The sequence below is a fragment of the Dendronephthya gigantea genome, unplaced genomic scaffold (assembly GCF_004324835.1).
Source record: "Dendronephthya gigantea isolate DGI-Jeju-01 unplaced genomic scaffold, DenGig_1.0 000003F, whole genome shotgun sequence".
Taxonomy (NCBI): Eukaryota; Metazoa; Cnidaria; class Anthozoa; order Malacalcyonacea; family Nephtheidae; genus Dendronephthya; species Dendronephthya gigantea.
In genome coordinates, this window is record NW_021163013.1 from 1,133,211 (window position 1) to 1,154,442 (window position 21,232).

At 36.9% G+C, this 21,232-nt stretch overlaps 1 protein-coding gene across 1 annotated transcript; it reads left to right on the forward strand.

Moving 5' to 3' along the window:
• Positions 1-1,119: 1,119 nt before the first annotated feature.
• LOC114539354 lies at positions 1,120-20,476 on the forward strand. Its single transcript, XM_028559982.1, has 14 exons — positions 1,120-1,163; positions 4,070-4,230; positions 4,943-5,888; positions 6,458-8,896; positions 9,278-9,348; positions 9,450-9,510; positions 9,631-9,708; positions 9,846-10,039; positions 10,189-10,798; positions 11,142-11,410; positions 11,962-12,198; positions 12,430-12,523; positions 19,876-19,982; positions 20,300-20,476. The coding sequence occupies exons 4-14, from the start codon at positions 8,791-8,793 to the stop codon at positions 20,474-20,476; spliced, it is 2,004 nt and encodes a 667-aa protein (XP_028415783.1). The 5' UTR covers positions 1,120-1,163; positions 4,070-4,230; positions 4,943-5,888; positions 6,458-8,790.
• Positions 20,477-21,232: the final 756 nt, after the last annotated feature.

The window sequence follows — 21,232 nt, forward strand, 5'->3', positions numbered from 1 at the left end:
AGATAAATCATATTATATGCATGCGCCGGTGGATGAACTTTAAGGTGGCTCGATACAATTTTCAAAAAATTCCATTGTTCATCACTTTGACACTTTCAAACAACGCATTTTTATGATTTATTCCAGATATATTAGGGGTTTTATATATTTTAATTTTTCTACTTTTGAATCGTATTAGTTTTAGTAACAAATCGTAAGTCACTATGGCGACACACGTGTACAAAATTCACTCCAAAATGACCAATTGTCTCGGATAGTTGGAAAAGAAGCACGGTGACCCCAATTCTTTTTCGTGCATTATTTTACTCGGAAGAAAAACTAACAATTAGCAAAATATAAAAAAATTCTATGATGGAAAAAAAATTATCAAAAAAAATATCATTTTTACATTTTTCAAAAATGTGGCATCATAGAATTTTTTTATATTTTGCCAATTGTTAGTTTTTCTTCCAAGTAAAATGATGGACGAAAAAAAAATTGGGGGTCACCGTGCTTCTTTTCAAATTATCCGAGGCAATTGGTCATTTTGGAGTGAATTTTGTACACGTATGTCGCCATAGCAACGGACGATCTGTTACTAAAACTAATACTATTCAAAAGTAGAGACATCAAAATATATAAAAACCTGAATATCTCTGGAATAAATCACAAAAATGCGTTGTTGGAACGTGTCAAAGTGATGAACGTCATAGACTATGTAAAATGTAGACGTTCCAAGTTTTGCAAACGCTTTGCGCGGCTACGCCTCCCCCTGTTGCTCGAATCATTAATTAACGACTAATCCATGAAAACTATGACAATATGTACATGTTTTTTATATAACATCTGAAAACGTAAAGGAAACATAATGAATTGCAGATCGCGTAGAAACTAGAAAGTACTAATGTTTCATGAATAACGAACAGGAATAAAGTAATACACATTTATTAATTATTAAAACCGTGCGTCTCCATATTTTATACAGTGTTTAGGTATTTACTGTTGTTGCTATAAACAATACTAACAATACGTGGGCTCGCGTGTACCGGAGGGTGAGTCCGGCACTTATATAGCGCCCTGGCACAGGCCCTGGGCTCAACAAGAACTAGCGCTGCCAGTCACGTGACTTTAGTTTTGGCGGGAATTTGTATATCCTTTTCCCAAGAATTTGAGAACGATTCAAGGTATGCAAATTTATTTGTATTTTTTCAATTGTTTTTAATACAACTTTGTTTCGCTTTTTCTTTTCAAGTACTTCTTTCAGTATATTATACCTTAATTTTATACATTCTGTTTAATTAGGATGGTTTTAGTGTTATATTCGGAACAAAATCATTTTGTAAACAAAGGATCTTTTAATTTATAAACGTTATTATAGATAAAAATTTGTTGTTTCGTATTTAAAAATCTTGTCAAATGCTTTATATGCCTTACTCAGAGCGAATTCAAACACTGTAAAATTAAAATATGCTTTCTCCAGGCAATAAACTCATTTTATGACAAGTACTGAGTTTATATCTGAAGCTAGGAATTTTCAATTTTTAGCTAGGTCGCATGTCCTGAAGCAAAAGTTTTCTTTGGTTGTTATAACTGGCAGAATTTGGCCAGTATTGTAGTACTTACAGGGTATAGTACTATAGCACTTTATATATAACCTGAATTATTCATTATATGGCAGCCAATTTAATGTGCATGTAATTATTATAAACCTGCATGGCCTTGTAATTATTGTATTCTCTTGTGGTGTTTATTACCGGTCTCTTTCTAAATATGTACAACCAGTTGTACTACAAATATTTTACCTTGAAAAATTTGTTTAGAATGCATGTACTTATCTTGAGCCAGCCAGATCCTGGATACATTATAATCTTGATTGCATACCTGGATATACCTGGAGCCAGTATAAGAATAATTTAATTTTACTGACAAACTTCTGCCATGAGTACTGTACATATGTTTCATCCCAAATCCCAAAAGAGTATACATTTATAAAAATTCTATGAATCTTGCATGTAATTTCCAGTGATATGCAATGAGTTGTGATTCAATCCCAGGTGCCTTAGAGAATTCCTTGTACATTTGTAACCCTAGCAACAAAAGGAATTTTGTTTTAGACTATAATCAGCAAATTGTTTTATTACCTATAGTAATGATTTACCAGTAAATCAGCTAGGACATACCAGTAAATCTTTGAACAAGTGACTTAGCTGAAAAGTATATGAGGTCCCACTTTAGGATAATATACATTTATGCAGGGGCTAGGAAAGATTGTTAAGGGGAGGGGGCATATATTCATGTTAACAGACATACTATAAAACCCTTCAATCAATTAAATTAAAAAGAAACTAATATATACTGCTGGGGCGGGTTGTATAAACCCTTCAACACTACACTTTGCATAGTTAAATCCTATAGTCAACTCAGAAATACATAACTCTGATTGGACAATTCTGTCCTTAACTACAGTTAAAAATTAACTAGTCTTTTATACAATTAACATGCCCCCTGAAAAATTAATATATGAATATTTGCCCCCCCCCCACTTACTGTAATGATCTTCTGCGGCCCCAACATTTATGGATAAACTGAAAAATGTACTTGTATTTTGCATATATGGTGAGTTCACAAAATTTTACTTAATTATTACTCAATTCCTGGAACACTAAATGTATTAATTATAAAACCCTTCAATCAATTAAATTAAAAAGAAACTAATATATACTGCTGGGGCGGGTTGTATAAACCCTTCAACACTACACTTTGCATAGTTAAATCCTATAGTCAACTCAGAAATACATAACTCTGATTGGACAATTCTGTCCTTAACTACAGTTAAAAATTAACTAGTCTTTTATACAATTAACATGCCCCCTGAAAAATTAATATTATGTTGCCCCCCCCCCCACTTACTGTAATGATCTTCTGCGGCCCCAACATTTATGGATAAACTGAAAAATGTACTTGTATTTTGCATATATGGTGAGTTCACAAAATTTTACTTAATTATTACTCAATTCCTGGAACACTAAATGTATTAATTATACATGCAGAGCTAGATTTTTTATCTTTAACCAAGGCCTTTTGCCCGGATTAAGTTGCCTTAATTTTTTTCTTCAATTTATATTCAAACTGAATTAACTGATGCCTCATCTAGACATGCATGATCATGATAAACGCATAGGGATAAGAGTAATTTTAATTTTTAATTTATTCTGCACCAAATACATCCCTATATAACCAGCTGCATGTGCTGAAGCAAAGCCTTTATTGCTGGACACTGTGAATACTGTATGTGCAAATAATTTAGATCCACTGATTTGACAATTAACTAAGCAGTTAAAAGGAATTCTTAACAGGTAAAATTCTCAAACACTCCGTTAAAATGTTCTGTTAATTAACAAGTTTTGTATGACCATATTTTGCCCATATAATATTTTATGAAAAATGTGACAATGTGGGCTACAACACTGTCTACTGATATTCCGTCACAGTGCTGTTACAGACACATGATATACAAATATCAGGGTCCGGTTGTTCGTAAGGTGTGGAGCTTAAACAGTGTATGAATAAGCCAATTAATGTTTACAAACTCATATGTACATCTTGTGAAAGACTGAACAGGCGTCGAAAGAACTTTTGATTAGGGGGAGAGGTAGGGGCTGCGTCTATTCGGAAAAAAAGGTCATGGTGAATCCTGCGCAGCACATATATGCTACAGTTTGGTGACTGGTCACTTTCAGTGACACAAACTAGCACGGTAAAAGAGTCTATGGCATGGGCCACCCCCGGTTTCAATGGGCAGGCTGAACCTGCATCTTTTCATTCTTTTGCGCTAAATAATATGTACTTTCATTGAAAATTAAACTATTTACTTTGAAATATTTCAGCTAGCTCAGTTCAAATAATGGATGTCAATTTTGTTTTTCATTTTGAACCTATCCGCCGTTCCAGTTCGACGCCCTTCGGACAAATGGCCCTGCATGTACATCACTATTAATCAGTATTATCCTTCAGGTCATTGCTCCGAGGCGTACTGGTTTTTAGCGACTCCTATATACTTTATAGTTTTACAGATAAATATTTCGTTCAGGTTTTGAGTTTCTATGGTTGATCATGACGAAAGAATGGAAGCTGATACAGCTGCATTGGATGATTTAAAATTATTGATTGAGAGTATTAAATACCGACACGAAGATTTAGAATTTCAGGAGCAAGCTCTGAAGACCATGGCATCTATACTTCGGACCAGTGGTAAGATTGCTACACTTTGCAGTGTATTTTTTAGTTGTCTTTATATTAATTTAGACGTGCAATAGCCAGATATTCTTGAAAGATTTACAAGAAAGCATACGTGGTATTTTTTTAATTATCATGTAGAAATATAGATAGTAGGTCTATTTCTCAGAATTTCTTGATTGTTATATGGCGTTCTATACTTCTATTTGGTCTGGATCGAGCCATTTTTGTTTGACTCATAGCACTTCTGTGCATGAGAAGTGCGATCGACGCTTGACCTGTAGGCCTAATGCTCCACCGTCCAGGTTTTTACACTCCTACTTACGTTGTTATTTTTGAAGTTCAAATTATTATTTACAAATTTCCTTTAGCAAGACCTCCGGCCGAGGGTCAACAAAGCGCACTGCTGTGATATATTTGTTGTTATATCTAGTGTCAAAATGAAAATAAACCAAAGAAGATTCCTAGACCTGTATAGATTAGAATATGAAACAATATAAAGTTAACTTCAAAAACTTTCCTAGCAACAGGCATGAAATTTCATAATTTGCCCTAGGGAAAATTATGAAATTTGATGCCCGATCGTGTTGATCACGCGTAATCATGGCGAAGATTTAAAGCCCTCCACGCGTGGATCATCTGAGGAAAACAGAAAAAATGAATTGTGACACTAGGTATATAACAATAGAATGTAATGGCTATAGTTTGCTGGTTTGGTTCTTTCTAGACAATACATCGAGCTTCTTGGTTCATACGAATGGTTTAGAACACATCTTAAAGATACTGATATCCCCTGACGACCAACCAAACTCGCTTAGAGAGGCTTCTCTACATGCATTGTGCGCGGCTTGTGAAAATAATGGTAATAACATATGCTCTCCATGTTAAACGTGCAAATGTTTTGAGACTAAGGACATTATTATGTAGTTCTTCCATGTACCGTATTAGCTTAGGCCTATAATATTATAATAATCTGATAATGCCTATATGGTTTTCCTAGGATTATTGATGGTCTGGTAATGATAAATATAAAAGATAATATTAGTGTCAGGGGAGGCTTTAGTTAGGGATTGTTAAGATCAACTTTGTTAATAGATTCAGATTTTAATATGAAAATTGACCCAGGGAACTATTCGAATCGCTCTCTTTTCTCTAAAGGGTTAGGTAAAAGAGCTTACGGGGTTAAAATAATTATGAAAGCAATGAATTACCTAAATTCTTTCATAAATTATTGTGTATAAATCAGGTGAATTAATATTGTGATGGTGCTGCTCTGAGTTACAAACAGGTCAAGCTGAAAATTACTTTGATTGTCGAGGTTTTCATTCAGGAATATTCACGTTTCATCTCTGTTCTTGTAATTTCATCTAGCGTCCGACAAGTATTGTGCACCCAAAAGATCTTTTGTGTACTGAAGAAATTTTTGTTGATGAAATCGTCGATAAGATTGCAAACTATCTCTAGTTACTTACTGATTTGTCTAATTAAAAACAACTGTAGGCCTAAGTAGAATGTTGATGGTGATTTATGGCAACACGAAGTAGGATCAAATGCGGTAGAATTTTCATGAGTCGTATACCAATACTTCTTCAATTCCTTTTTTCTATTCCAGAGAAAGGGCAGAATCTGGCGAGGCAGACAAAATGCGTTGAAACATTACGCTACCTTTTCAAGTAAGTTTTATTCCCATATAGCTATACTCTGTAGAAACAGATTGTTAACAAAACCCTTAGCAAATTAGTGATTCATGCAGCGAACTAGAGAACATGCATGCAGAAACCCCGCGCCTCGGTAAAATTATAACATGATAGAAAGTAGTCATAGCAACTAGCAACAGCCGTATATTTTCCAGTGAATTCTAATACAAGTGGAACGATAACTCAGGGAGGGCGGAGGAGGTTCAACCCGACTTTGTGCTCAGTTTGCAAGTAGACCCACTCTTTTCTAAATATTTTTGTGAAAAATAAACATTTTTAAATCGATGAAGTTTTCATAATATTAAATCTTGCATTAGCTTCGTAAAATAGACGTAAACTCGAAGTATCACGAGTGAATTTCCCAAATATGTAATCAGATTTTAAAAAAATGCTGCCGTTACGAAATGATGTTGAAGCAAACACGAAAATGACAAAAATTCCGCGCGTTTTTTCTAAATTTTTGTTGAAAGTTTGAGATACATCTAGATCTTCATACTAGCAAAATAGTGTACATAGATTGTTCTTAAATACACTTACTCTCTTAGTTTGGGAAAAATTGGGCCCTTGTGGAGAGAGAAAAACGAGGTTTAAAAACAAGAGCATCTTATCACCGAGACACAACGAGATCCAGGTTGTATATAAAGCAAATATGGACGGTAAATTAGTTCAAGCGATCAACTATGAAGCAAGATGATTTTAGAAGAAAGCAATCACTTCATATCTTCGTTGATAAATCTTCTCGATCACCTGTTTTTCCGAATCATGATCAAGGCATGAATGAATTGGATGATGATCATAGAGTTAAGTTGGACAAACATACGGCTGACAAGTATTTCATACTTTCATATACGGGAAGTGACATTGCGAGACAGTCCTACGAGAAGGAAAACCAAGTGATAGACGCCAGTTGACGTACTTTAAAGATCAGTAACCTCGGAGATTATATATTCACTGGATTCATGTCTTTTTGATCAATTCTATTTGGTGATAAATCTGCGCATCGGTTCTGCTCATAACAAAGGAGGGCCCTCTCTACAATAATTTGGCCTAAATTTTGCACGTTCACAAGTTTTTCTGCACATGCGCTTTAATATACGTTCATTTAAAAGCGCAGCGAACCTAAAACAGAATTAGCTACATATAACAAAGCGTACGTATTTTAAAACAGTATAGATATTCAAAATGTTAACAAACCGTTTGTTCACGGACTTGACTTCCACTTAAGTATTTCAAGAACAATTGACTGTGATTTTTTCCAGGGATGTTCGTTCTCCATCGCATTTTCCACGCCTTCCGAATAGACTAGCGGAATACCTTTCATCAAATTGCCAAGAAAATGAATCTCTGATGAACCTCTGGCAAACAGCGACACATGCCTTGTCTGTTTGTGTTTATAACCCACAAAACAGTATGCATTTAATTTCTATCGTTTTTGTTTTGCTGCGATCTTTTGTGCAATTTTCTTATTTTTATATATACTGCAGGTGAATGAGCGTATAATTTACGCAAGTGCAAACAGGGAGACATATATAACTACCTCTTGTCACGAAGAGAAATTTTAAAGTTTTATTCGATGAGGAAATCTTTTGATGTGGAAAATACTTCCAATTATCATCGAATGGCTGCAGTTTTAATCATTTTATAACACAGTTTTTTTTTAATTGAAGATGACAACCAATTTCTATGTTCGTCAGCGTTTCCTGCTGCTGTGGCTTATCTAAGGAATTCCGATTATCCACGTATACAAACCAGTACTCTCACATTTCTAACAAATTGTTTAGTAAATAATAGTAAGTATAAAAATTCAAAATTCCTGTAGTCTGAAATATCAATTGCACTTGTGAAGTCGTTGTACTTTTTTGTCTAATTATTCCCAATGCTCGCCATTTTTTAAATAAATCCCCCCCCCCTTTCTTCTCAAGTTGGCCTCATATAAAGTCATAATTTAAACCAATTCAGTGTTGCCTTGAAACACGCTTTCAATTTTCGTCTGGTAGGAGGTATAAGGGTATTATATGATATATTTCGAGAAGACCTGCTTGCTGGTGGCCAAATACCTTCCACTGTTCTTCAGGTCTTGATATTGACAATAGATGCAGCTGTGCGCGACAATGGTACGCTGAAATTTATTTCATGAATATACCAATATACTCGTCATATACTGCGTTGACGTAACAGTAGCTGTCAATTACTTCATTTCCATAATTTTTTTATCAGACTGATCAGGGGCCTAACTAGAACAACAATTGTGTGTGTGGGGGGGTGAATATTCATATATTGGGGAGTTTTTTGGCGGCGACTGCGGGTACGAGATTCGTCATTCTCGCGCTTTGTTTGCTTACGTCATCAGCCAAAACTCGTAGTCTTCGGGTTTTTGAGTACGAGTTTGTTGGCAAATTTCGTACTCGAAACTCAAAGCACAACGACTACAAGTTTGTGCTGATGGCGTGAGCATGCAAACAACGGGTGAGAGTGGCGAATCTCGTACTTGTACTCGTAATCACTACTATGCTTCATAACGAGTTAAGATACGCCAAATTTGCGACGCGGACATGACATGAAATTGCTACTAGTGTTAAGAAAACACTAAACGCTGTATTCATTTGTTTCAAATACGGCTCTCATTTTTTTTATCAAAACGAGTTATGCCAGACGGATTTTTATTGTAAACTATTGCACTTACAAAAGAAATCCTTTGGGCAGATCCGAGATGCGAAACAGTAGACTATCTAACGGAACCAATATTGTAGAATGCCCCTTTCGGATACTGTTGGTACTGGATTTTTTCGGCAAGAGTACAACAATTGCTGCTTAAGAGAAGGTGCAATATATTATTTTTTATATCTTGATAGACAAGTGTCGCGACAGTATAGCGGAAATGGAAATTGTTCCCCTCCTTTTGCAATCACTTCAGCTTTGTTTTGCATCTCCCAAGTTTAAAATACAGTGTTTGATAACACTCTCTGCTTGTATTGAGGGATGTGGTAAGTGGATGTGGGTTTTAGAGTGGAAGTCTTGCGCATCCAAGAACCAAGACCCAGTGTCCAGATTAGTGCACCAGCATCGATCAAGCACGTGATCAAAGAATGTTCGTTTTGATATAGCTGCATAAGCTTTCCACTGCTATAAGTCCACCGGCTAAGTTGTATATGTAGGTATATAAAAATCCCGACAGCTAAAACCAAATTTTCCATCAGCTAAAACCCCTAGGAAATTTTGTACTGTAAACAGTGTGTCATTATGGTGCCGAAATAAACTGAGCATGAAAAAAAAGCAGCGCCTTAAGATTACTCTTTAATAAGTGTAAAACCAAGTGTACGCTAGAAAACGTTTTTTGTTCAAAATGTGGGAGCGTTTCTTTCCAGACTCAAGTTGCAAACAGTTTTTAACAAATGAAGGGATGCCTACGGTAGTGAAGGTGTTAGCCGAAAATCAGGTAGGTTACGTGTAGGACTGTTGCCGAATGTCGATTGTCACCTTGGACACTTTATTAACTTTGTTGACGATGTTGTATTTGAGTCTCTTCGAGTTTTATAGAATTGCAAGGAGTTACAAAAGTCCGCTTTATGTGTTTTGCAAACGTACTTAGAGCAAACCAGTAAGTCTTTTAAACGACACCTGTTTTCTGATAATAAAAATTTTCAATCACATCAGTTTTAAAGGAATTGTGCTTAGGAAGGATTTGGTGCATTATTAAATATCTCATTCATTTCTTCAGAAATAACGATTCCGGAGTGTATGGATGACGTCTTAAAAAAAATACAGATAGCGCCAGATAACTTACTTCAAGTGGAAAGTAAGCTGTCGTATTTAATCGCCTGTGACAATGTAGGAAAAACTGTTATTAAGGTGCCAGTACGAATACCGAAGTGGTAAATGGGTATAATAGTTGTTGGCCAGGGCACATTTCATGCAATATTTTTTTCCTGCTAGATGGAAAACAGAATATAGAAGGTGAAGGTGAAGTAGATGTTACAAATGTGGAGGATGGGAGTAGTAATGGTAGTGAAAGTAATGTAGAAAACCGAGACATAATGCCATCTGGACAAACTGATATGATAGTTAACCGGATTCAAGATTTAACGAATGAAGTCCGTTCTTTAAAAGAACTCTGTGCATTTACAGTGGTGAGAGCAGTATTGCAATTAACTTGAAAATACTTTTTTAGGTTAATTTAGCATTGTTTCTATAGCTTAGTAATACACGATAAGTGTGCTTTTAACTGTAGCTAGACATGAGATAATTGAAGGTTTTTAGTTTCATATTATCCTTGTAGGAACAAAAGTCAGTCAGTGACAATCGAATTGATCGTTTAATGGCTATGATGAACACTACAACGCGTTCTGGCGTGATTTTTTCGAATAAAGACGTTGACAGCAATAAAGTAGATACTTCAGTTAGCGAGACTGGTGTCACATGTGATGAGATGAAAGAGAAATTAGATTCCACAGATAGTAATTCAATAGAGGACAATCCTTGCAATCAGATTGTGGGTGAAGATATGCAGGGCGAAAAAATTCAGAATGGTGATGATGTTGTAGGAATGTCAGAACAAATCGAAGCCTCCAAGACCAGTGAATCACCTTTCCCTCACCCGATTGGAAATTCGATCAAAGCAGGTCCTGTAACTGATTCGAATGAGCAAATACCCATTCACTCAAATACGTTTGATTGTACAATTGACCATAATCAGGATTATCCAAAAGTGGAGGATTTGAAAACTAACCCTGACCCAAATTCCGAAATTATACCCAGTCAAAAGGGATTGGATGTAGATACAATTAGATCTTCATCTGACGTCTGTTCTGAAACCTGTAATGGTGATAGCAATTGCGATAAAGTTGCAAACATTCGTTGTGGTAAAACTCCTAAAAATCAGAAGACAGGTGAGTCATCAACATCTCTCCAAGAACGATGTTATGTTCTTTTGTGTTCTGGAAATATATTTATTTTTCGTGCGCCCATCACGCGTACAAAATTAAATTAGTGTAGCTACTTAATAAAATCATTCAAACATCAGAATCTACGTTTAAATCTTTCTCGGATTTTTCACATAAAAAAAATTTTATGGAAAAACATAACCCTATGATTTCCCTGCTTTGCTCTTACCTAATAAGGAAAAAAAGGCCAATTAACTCTCTAGTAAATCTAGCATAAAAACTGCCAAATCATTTTTTCTCTCAATCCATCGAATGTAAACAACGCTGTCCATTATTGTTTCAAATACAGAAATGATCAACAGCAGAGCTAGCAAGAGGCCGTTCATAACAACGGCCAACGAGAAAAGAAACAACGGAAAAAGTTCAAAACGACGGCTTCGACTGTCAGAATCTGATCATGAAGATTCTCCTTTCACTGGTCAAGAAATTCTCTCTGAATCTCCAGTTGATAAGTCTGTCGATTTTGATATACCAGTACATGACATGATATTGAAGGCACCTTTCCCACCCAAGAAAAAAAGAAAGGAGCCTTTGTTGTTTGAACACAACAAAAAAGGGGTAAATTTAATGAATTAATACGATCTCTTCTCCTTAACGGTATTAATAAATGCCACTTTCTTGTTGCAATTATTCTTTTAGATGTTTTTATTGGCCTTAAGGCTATTAAAAACCCTGTAATTATATAGACCCAGTGATACCATTATAGATCAAAAAAGAAGCTAACTATTGAAGTATGCCACCCGCGTGAAATTGATTTTGTTCTTGTCCCCTGGGCCCTGATGATAAGTTTGAAAATGTTTGCGCGATACCTAAAGACGTCCTACTTTAAAAGGAATGCTTGAGAAAACACTCTAAAAGTTCTGCTGCATAATATTTTAGCAATTCTAAAATTGAGTTAAATACGAATTTGTGTGAAAATCACCGTTAAGGGATAATTTCTAGGCGTTAATAATCTTATTGTTAATTATTTTTATTCCACAGATTCCCTGATTTTGATACATTCACACCTTTTAAGTTCCATTTCCATTTTTTCGCATGATCAGTACATTTCCGTTTTTATTATTTTGGTTTCTGCAGAATTGAAGTAAAAAAGGTTATTTTTATTTAAGATCTGCCGTAAATGTCTGGGATGTCGTGTGGACTTCGCTAAAGTAAACAGCCGTAATTATCTAGGTAGTATACGACGTAGCATCAACACGTGTACTGAACATCGTTTGTTTGTTATGGAAGTGGTATCTGCTCTTCAAAGATACAAAAAATTTAAAGAAACAAAAAAACGGTCACCAGATTTCGACTTCGTGTCGTCTCCAAAGGTTAACGTGCGCTGTGAAGGCTTCCCCAGAGAGGTAGGATATGACGCAGCTATTCGTTAGACATGTGAGTAGGAAGCATACGTTTGAGTGCACTACTGTATGGTTGTTTAGGTATTTTTGCGCAGTGCCAGATCTAGGGTTAGGCAGAATGAATTCAAATTAATTTTTATTTCAAAATGCTTAATTGCAACTTTATAGGTTGTATTTTGGAAAAAATTGTATTTGGTATTCGAGTTTGAAATCAATGGCAGATATATTTTTTAGATAGCAAAGAGTGTAAAACCCCATGATCAGAAGAACAGTTCAAGGCCCACCAAAAAACCTTTTACTGCACGCGAAATTGAAATTCTCAAAGAAGGTTGGTAGTCGTTGCAATGTTTACGCTGATGAACAGACAGTGGGAAACAGTCCTTAGCGCTGCTTCTTTCAATTTATTGGCCTAGCTTTTTCAAATAATTTATGTCCATCGCTTTATATATATATATATATATATATATATATATATATATATATATATATATATATATATATATATATTTATATTTATATTTAATCTTAAAATATTTTCATCGCCACACTGTGTTTCACGCTTAAAAGCGATCTTCAGGCGAATGGATACTATGATTTTATAACTAACGGTTTGCTGACGCGTTGAGATGACTTGCGCGTGCGTTTGCGATTTTGAATTTTTGCGCGCTGAATTTATTGCGGTGTCTACACTTCGCAAACAATTCCGATCGTTTATTCAAAGTTTCTCCTCCAAACACAGATTACATCTTTTTCCACCAGCTCTACACGCCGGGACTTGCTTTAAAAGGGACCACTTGATAGAGAATTGTCTCTCGCTTTCTTTCAATATCCAAACATACTTCGAAAGTTCCGTTTCTGTCGAGTAGCGCGCGTTGTTGAATGACTTTTTGTGGTTAGAGAAACGGTTCTTGAAGCTTCCTGCTGTCATTCCAACATATTCTTTCGTATCGCCGTCGTCGGTTGGCGTAATTTCAGCTTTGTAAACCACGCTCTCTGACAAGCATTTTCCTGATAATGGACATTCTTCTTTGACTCGACAGTTGCAGTTTCTTTCGCTGGATGGTTCGTTTCGTGTTTGTAACACACGGTGGTTGTGGTTTGAGATTGAGGTTTTTACGTTGTTCATGCAGGAGTAGCTGACCTTTACCGTATTACGATTAAAGATTTTGTGGAGACGCGACGTCTTAGGAAAGTGCTTGTCAATCAATCGCAGAAAATTGTGGGCCACGTTCGTCTTCACGTTGATGAACAATGGGCAGCTTTGATGGCGCAGAAATATGTGAACTTGTCGGACTGTATGTGCTGAATAAGCTTTCTAAAAGATTTGGCAAAGATAACATCGGATTATATCGAGACGACGGTTTACTGCTGTTAGAAGGCACCGCAGGAAGATCAGCAGATCTGGCAAGGAAAATGCTACACAGCATTTTCAATGACTTGGATTTAAGAATCACAGCTGAAGTAAACAACCACATCGTCAACTTCCTCGATGTCACCTTCAATTTGCAAGAAGAGAGCTATCACCCATACAGAAAGCCAAACAACGACCCTCTTTACATTGACAGCCGCTCCAACCATCCTCCCTCCATCATTAAACAACTTCCGAAATCAGTAAACAAACGAATATCAAGTTTATCATCCGATGAGTCAAGCTTCAACTCAGCCGCGCAATTCTACGAGAATGCTCTCAACTGCAGTAATTATAAAGCCAAACTACATTACGCAATCAATAACGCCAAACCCGACCGTTCATCTACCAATAACCGTAAGAGAAAGATCATCTGGTTCAATCCCCCCTTCAGCAAGAACGTGAGGACGAACGTGGCACACAATTTTCTGCGATTGATTGACAAGCACTTTCCTAAGACGTCGCGTCTCCACAAAATCTTTAATCGTAATACGGTAAAGGTCAGCTACTCCTGCATGAACAACGTAAAAACCTCAATCTCAAACCACAACCACCGTGTGTTACAAACACGAAACGAACCATCCAGCGAAAGAAACTGCAACTGTCGAGTCAAAAAAGAATGTCCATTATCAGGAAAATGCTTGTCAGAGAGCGTGGTTTACAAAGCTGAAATTACGCCAACCGACGACGGCGATACGAAAGAATATGTTGGAATGACAGCAGGAAGCTTCAAGAACCGTTTCTCTAACCAAAAAAAGTCATTCAACAACGCGCGCTACTCGACAGAAACGGAACTTTCGAAGTATGTTTGGATATTGAAAGAAAGCGAGAGACAATTCTCTATCAAGTGGTCCCTTTTAAAGCAAATCCCGGCGTGTAGAGCTGGTGGAAAAAGATGTAATCTGTGTTTGGAGGAGAAACTTCATATTCTTGAATTGAGCAAAGACAGAGCGTTGAATAAACGATCGGAATTGTTTGCGAAGTGTAGACACCGCAATAAATTCAGCGCGCAAAAATTCAAAATCGCAAACGCACGCGCAAGTCATCTCAACGCGTCAGCAAACCGTTAGTTATAAAATCATAGTATCCATTCGCCTGAAGATCGCTTTTAAGCGTGAAACACAGTGTAGCGATGAAAATATTTTAAGATTAAATTAAATTAAATATATTGCTCTATCACACCTCGATATTGAGCACTCTTTGTTCAAGTACGGACAACGATATTATATTGGATATATATCATCATCTATATATATTATATTATTTTATTATTTTTATTATTATTATACATAAAACATACTCCCAATAGGGCTTTTCAGTATGTACTAACAAGACTAAAAATAGGTATATTTCTATCTACAATTACGTTATTGACTATGCTATGTTTATAAAATATGTTTACAATTAAGAGAAATCCTAGTTGTATAGTTATACTAAGATTTTAATACTTTAACTAAGATAGGTTTCCGTTAACGTTATTTGTTAACATATTTTTCTTTAAGTGCTTCTTAAATGTTTTAAAAGGTAGTTTTTTAAAATCTTTATCTAGAATGTTCCAGATTTTTATTGCTCTATAGCAAAAACTTCTTTGACCTGATGTTGTTTTGCATGGGGGAATGTCAAGGTCGTCTTTATTCCGGGTGTTCTTGTTGTGAACTGCATTTCGTTTTAAAAACTGGTCGCATAAGTACGGCGGTGCAAGTTCGTTCATGCATTTATAAGCCATTAGTGTATCTCTGTACTGTAAATGTTCCTTGACTGGGAGCCAACCGATCGCCTGTAGTACTGGTGTTATGTGGTCGTATTTCCTTGTATTTGTTATAATCCTACAAGCAAAATTTTGTACTTTTTCGAGTTTTTTTATGTTTGTTGCCGATGTATTCGACCACACCGTAGAGCAGTAATACAATCTGCTCATCACTAGGGCATTGACAATCGTGTGGAGGGTTTCGCTATCGAAGCTGTCCTTTACTCTATTTATTTGGTACAGTTTTGCCATTGAAGATGATATGACGTGTCGTATATGATGATCATAACTTAAATAACTGTCCATGAATAGCCCTAGGTCTTTGGCGTAAGAGGAAGGTGTGATCTCTTTTCCTAGGAACGAGATAACCAGTCCTTCAGTAAGGTTTCCGATTAACTGTCGAGTGCCTATTAGCATTAATTTTGTCTTTTCAGGGTTAATTAACAGCTTATTTGTGAAACACCATGTTGCAATCCTCTTAAGATCCTCTTCTATGTTACTTTTTGCATCGATTATATTCGTGATTGGAAAGGACATGAATATTTTCGAATCATCCACAAATGATTCTAACTTAGCTGTTTTTGGTGCTGTTGGAAGGTCGTTTATATAGATGCAAAATAACAGAGGTGACAATATTGCCCCTTGTGGGACGCCATGAGTGATTGAAAGAGTTTCTGATACTGAAGAGCCAATGCGTACGTATTGCTTTCTGTCTGAAAGGTAGCTTCTAAACCAATTTAGAGCCTTACGAGATACTCCAATATTGCTTAGTTTTTGAAGCAATATTGTGTGGTCGATGCTATCGAAGGCTTTGGACAGATCTAACAGAATAAGGGCAGATAGCTCTTTGTTATCCATTGCGTTCAGGAAAAAATCGTTTACTAATATATTGAGGGTTTCCGTTGAATGGTACTTTCTGTTTCCACTCTGGTGTGCCGTAAGGTGGCCGGTCCGTTTAAAAAACTCGTGAATTGATTTAAGGCCGCTTTCTCACATACCTTCGAGATTACATTGAGCATTGAGAGGGGACGGTTGTTGGAGGCTATTTCGTGATCCCCTTCTTTTAATATTGGTATGATTTCTGCTATTTTCCAGGCTTCTGGAAACGTATTAGTTGTAAATGAACTGTTGATGATATCCGTCAGGGGGCCTAAGATTACTTGGAGGCAGTCTTTAATAGTTCTCATACTGATTTTGTCGGGACCTGGTGATTTATTTGATGGCATAGATGTTAGTATGCGTTCAATTTCCGCACAGGTAACAGGTATGAAGTGGAATGACTCTTCGATCGGACATTGTAGGTTCTTGATTTCACAGGCAGACATGGAAGATATATTGATGTTATTATCTAAGGCCAGTTGCGTAGCTGTTTCGGCGGCTGTTATCCCTACTGACTGGAAAAAACTGTTAAAATCGTTGGCAACCTCTTCCTGGTTTTTGCTGTATATTGGGGTTGTTTTGTCTCTAGACGGAATGCGGCTATGAATTACTTTCCAAAGTGACCCAGGTTTGTCTTTATGTGTATTAACTTCAGTGCGGACGTAGTCTTTCTCTGCGACTTTTAAGGTGGATTTGATTGATTTTTGGACTGTTTTAAAGTTCTTCCAGTCCTCCATTTCTCGTGTCTGTTTGTATCGACGATGTAGCTGGTCTCTGTAGATCATTTGTTTTTTGATGTCAGCAGTAACAAATGGACAGGCGACGTCGAATCTTGACCTCTTTAATTGGAGCATGGACAGCCAAAGTAGTAGAGAGGACATCATTAAGTTTTCTGAGTTTTGAATTGACATTGGAATCGAAAAAGATAGAAATGAGTTCTTGTGATCTTGTACCAAGATGGGTAATGAACTTTGAACTATCATAGCTTTTATAGCTTCGCGTCAGGATGCTCTGTACTGATGGCTTAGGAAGTTTCATGTTTAACGCGGTGTATACTGGTAGGTGGTCGCTTATGAGTGTGTCCATAACACCACTTTGATGGACAAGGTTGGGTGATGAAGTTATGATTACGTCGATTAGTGATTCACAAGTGTTTGTGATCCTGGTTGGTGAAGTGATCAATTGCTTTAAGTTCATCTCGTACATGAAGTTTTCCAATGCTGTGGTCTCAGCGGTGACCTTCATGGTGTTGCAATTGAGGTCTCCCAAAATAAATATGGGTTTGTCCTGCATGGCGGCTTGCATATAACTTGCTTTTAGGTTGTTTTCTAGGCAGGACGGCGGGCAGTCTGGTGGTCTATATGATACACAGAGCAGGATAGATCTTAACTTTTTAGTCTGAAGTTTGAGCCAAAGCTGCTGGAAGTAATCGGTGGAAACTGATGATATTTCCTTCAGTACGGTGACCTTAATATCACTCCGAATGTACGCAGCTACCCCTCCTCCTCTTTTGTGAGGCGGTCTTGGCGGTAAATTTTATAGCCCTCCAAGTTGATCTCGGCATTTGGTATGGTTGTGTTTAACCAAGTCTCTGATAATGTTATTGCCTCAATCCTTGTCTTTGAAACAAATTCGGCGAATTGGATCCAATGGGAGGTATTTCGTAGAGACCTTATATTTAAGTGTACCAGACGGAAATGGGGGGACTTTGAAATGTTATAATTTTGCGGAGTGTCCCGTTCTATACTAAGGTCTTTCAGGGTCGAGTGTTCATTCCAAGACCTGCCTTCAGTGGTAGGAATGTCGATCATATTGGGATTTCGTAAAAGCTTGTTTTGCTTGGTATTTCGTTTGTTAATTAATTTAACATTGTGATTCGTAATCCTCACAGGTATCGGATAGACTTTATCAGATTTCGTGAGGGATCGACGTGGCATGCATCGTTATCTAGACCCATGTTCCATTCTGGTCTACAGTACGATTGATGGGTTGGTAGGCTTGGCGGAAGTATTGTTTGTAAATGGGTGATTGGGGACGTTGGCTCAGAGTTGACTGCTGTGGGTGGTGTACATGGAAAGGCGGGAATTGATTCTGGCCCAATGACTGGTAGGTAAGTGGTTTGTTTAGGCAATGTGATTGGTACGATGGTAACTTCCTTAGGTGTTTTACCTGATATGGTGGTGGGCTGTTTACACGTGTCCGATATTTGGCCGGTGTATGGTTTGTCAATCTCCGGTGAAAAGGAGGCCTGTTTCTGCGATCAGATTTCCGGCGGTTAGCGCTGTTATTAGTGTTGGCTTTTGGTGGGAAAGTCCGCCGGTTGTCCTGTCTACTCGAGCCAAAGGAGGACTTTTGGGATTTTGGGTTTTTTGTAGAAATGTGGGGCCGATTGGTTTGAGTGTAGTTACTGGATACTTTGGTTTCTTTTGGATATGTGTTCTTATGTATATCTCTGTGTTTCGCTTTATATGAACGTAGCTGTTCGTTCAGATGGTAGTGGGTGTATTCTTTGCTTTGTTGTTGTCTATATGACCTGATTTGCATCTTTTGATCTTTAATCGCTCGAGTATTGCCTTTGTTTTTATATGAAAGAGGGGTGGGTTCTTTGTGCATATGGTCGTTATCATTAGCCTGTTTGACATTTGGATTTGTGGGGGCGGTAATTGCCGGATTTTCCTCGGCCTCGTTAGGCTTGCAAGTTGAGGGTATCGTATCTTCGAGTAATATGATGTTAGGAATTTGATCTTTATCCGGATTTAGCTGTCGTTCGCCTGTTCCTTTATTGACCATACGTTTGATTTCAATTAGGTCTCTTTCCATCTGTTTTATTTTTCCTGTTTCCTTTGAGAATTCTTGCATTTGCAATTCAAATTTGTTAATGTTGTGGCCAGGGAATGAACGACCTTCTTGTACGTTTGCTAAAGATTGTAGGGCATCGGTTTTTGATTGTAATATCTCGATATCGAGTCTAATACCGTCGAGATCAGTTGTGATTTGAGTACATGAACACTGATCAGAAAGTTTTTTGGGTGGCTCGCTACTTGCTCCGCTCTCGTCATTCAAGCGTGGTAGGCCAAGGCCAAGCGTTGCTTCGCCCATTAGGATGTTACAAAACTGCTTTTTGATTCTATTGGCTTCTCTGCCACTGAGTTGGAGCTTCTTCTGTTTTCTCCACCACATTATTGTCGTTTGGCCATTGCTGTAGGATTTTCGCTCGTCTCCCGGTGATTTCCAAGTACCGTTAAGATCAATATTCAAATCTACAAATCGTTTGAGAGATTCGAAATCTCCTGACCAGGAGAGTTTCAAGTGGGAGTTTAGTTCACCACAAATGTCGTTGTTATCGTTGTTTGATTGTGTAGAATCGATATCTCCATCCGATGGTTGGGAATTACTGTTGGCATTCGAGTTAATCGAAGAGCGCAAAATCTCCTGGCACTCCGCCATGTCGTGACACTACGTCTGTCTCGTCTGTCTCATCAAATAATATAAATTATCTTTTGATTATTTTATTCATTTCAGTGGAGATATCTTTTTCACGACACAAGTCAGATAGAATCAGTGGCGTAACGACAGGGTGTCAAGTCAAGTGACCTATATGTATGTCCATCGTCCATCGACATATATATATGTCCATCGTTAACAGGCGTGGACAAATACGGGCCGAGATTCAGTATCATTGAGAGATATTGCGAGTTTAGTACGAGAAGGTCTGCAAAAACGTTGAAACAGAAATACACAAGTTTAATGCAGGTAAGTTTTATTTCTGGGGACAGTTGTTTAAAACACGGCTAACTTAAACCAGGATATGCAAATCTTTACATTCAATTTTCGCAATTTGTCTAATTTGTTGTGAACAGACGTGTTCATATGCTCCCATCCAATTTGCAAATTTAAACACGATTAATTAAGAAGCAAAACTAACTTGTAGGTGCTTTTCAGAGCGTTTGTAATTATTTTATTTTTTCTCGACGTAATAGTTTATTATCTTTCGTTACTGTTTTATGTTGTTCATGAGTGTTTTCACAGCTAAACATTGTGAATTTACTAAATCTGTGTGTGTTTTTCAGGCTACTTGCTATAAGCCAAAGAAACGATGTCCGTTCACTGTCCAAGAAGAGGAAAACCTCAAGGAAGGCGTTTCTAAATATGGCTTTCAATGGAAAAAGATTTTGAATCATTACAGTTTTATGCCGCAAAAGACTCCGCAAAACCTGAAAGACAAATGGCGAAATATGTTAAAATGAGGATAAAATATTTCCTAGGATTTCGGGAGAAGGTGTTTTTTTTTGCAATTTCGCTTTCATCGCTAATGTTATGACTATGATTTGAAATTATTCATTTATATAAGTTGCCTGCTATAGCAGGCGAATTTAAATATTGAAAATTTTCAACGCTCAAATCTCAACAATGCTGTATAAGGTTAAAAATGTTGGTATCTATATACTCTATTAATACAAGTTTAGAATGGTTTAAGGTTGACTGTGTGCTAATTTGTCGAATTATATAAAATGTTTTTGCTAAATTCGCTCATTGTGTTAGCAAATAGTTTTGTTATAATTATACCTAATGCGTTCCTATTGGACAAGAGGTCCACCCGTAAAGGGCTTCAAATCTAAATGATTACTCGTGATCAACACAAGATGGCTTCAAATTTCATAATTTTCCCTAGGACAAATTATGAAATTTGATGCGCATTCCTATGCTTTCCCTTTGAAAATCACAGGGAAGTGGCGGCCATGTATATTTTTTATGATAAAGAATTTTTCTACTGTTTTTGAAGTTAACTTTATATTGTTTCATATTCTAATCTATACAGGCACTGTTTAGGAATTGGCTCTTCTTTGGCCTCCGGTTTATTTTTATTTAGCACAAAACACACTGTTTCCCTCGGCGTTAGGTAATCAGTGTTAAGTAATTCAAATTAAACAAAGGCCTTGGGAGTTGGGAGGCCTGTTATGATTATGTAAGCAAATGGAGGGAGAAATATAATAATATGGGCC

What these genes read in the sequence shown, in the direction of transcription:
- LOC114539354 (XM_028559982.1), top strand. Translation starts at nt 8,791, where the DNA reads ATGGAAATTGTTCCCCTCCTTTTGCAATCACTTCAGCTTTGTTTTGCA. An exon ending in AACTCTGTGCATTTACAGTG is followed by an intron (nt 10,040 to 10,188) that starts GTGAGAGCAGTA and finishes TTATCCTTGTAG; the next exon opens with GAACAAAAGTCAGTCAGTGA. An exon ending in TTGAACACAACAAAAAAGGG is followed by an intron (nt 11,411 to 11,961) that starts GTAAATTTAATG and finishes TTTTTATTTAAG; the next exon opens with ATCTGCCGTAAATGTCTGGG.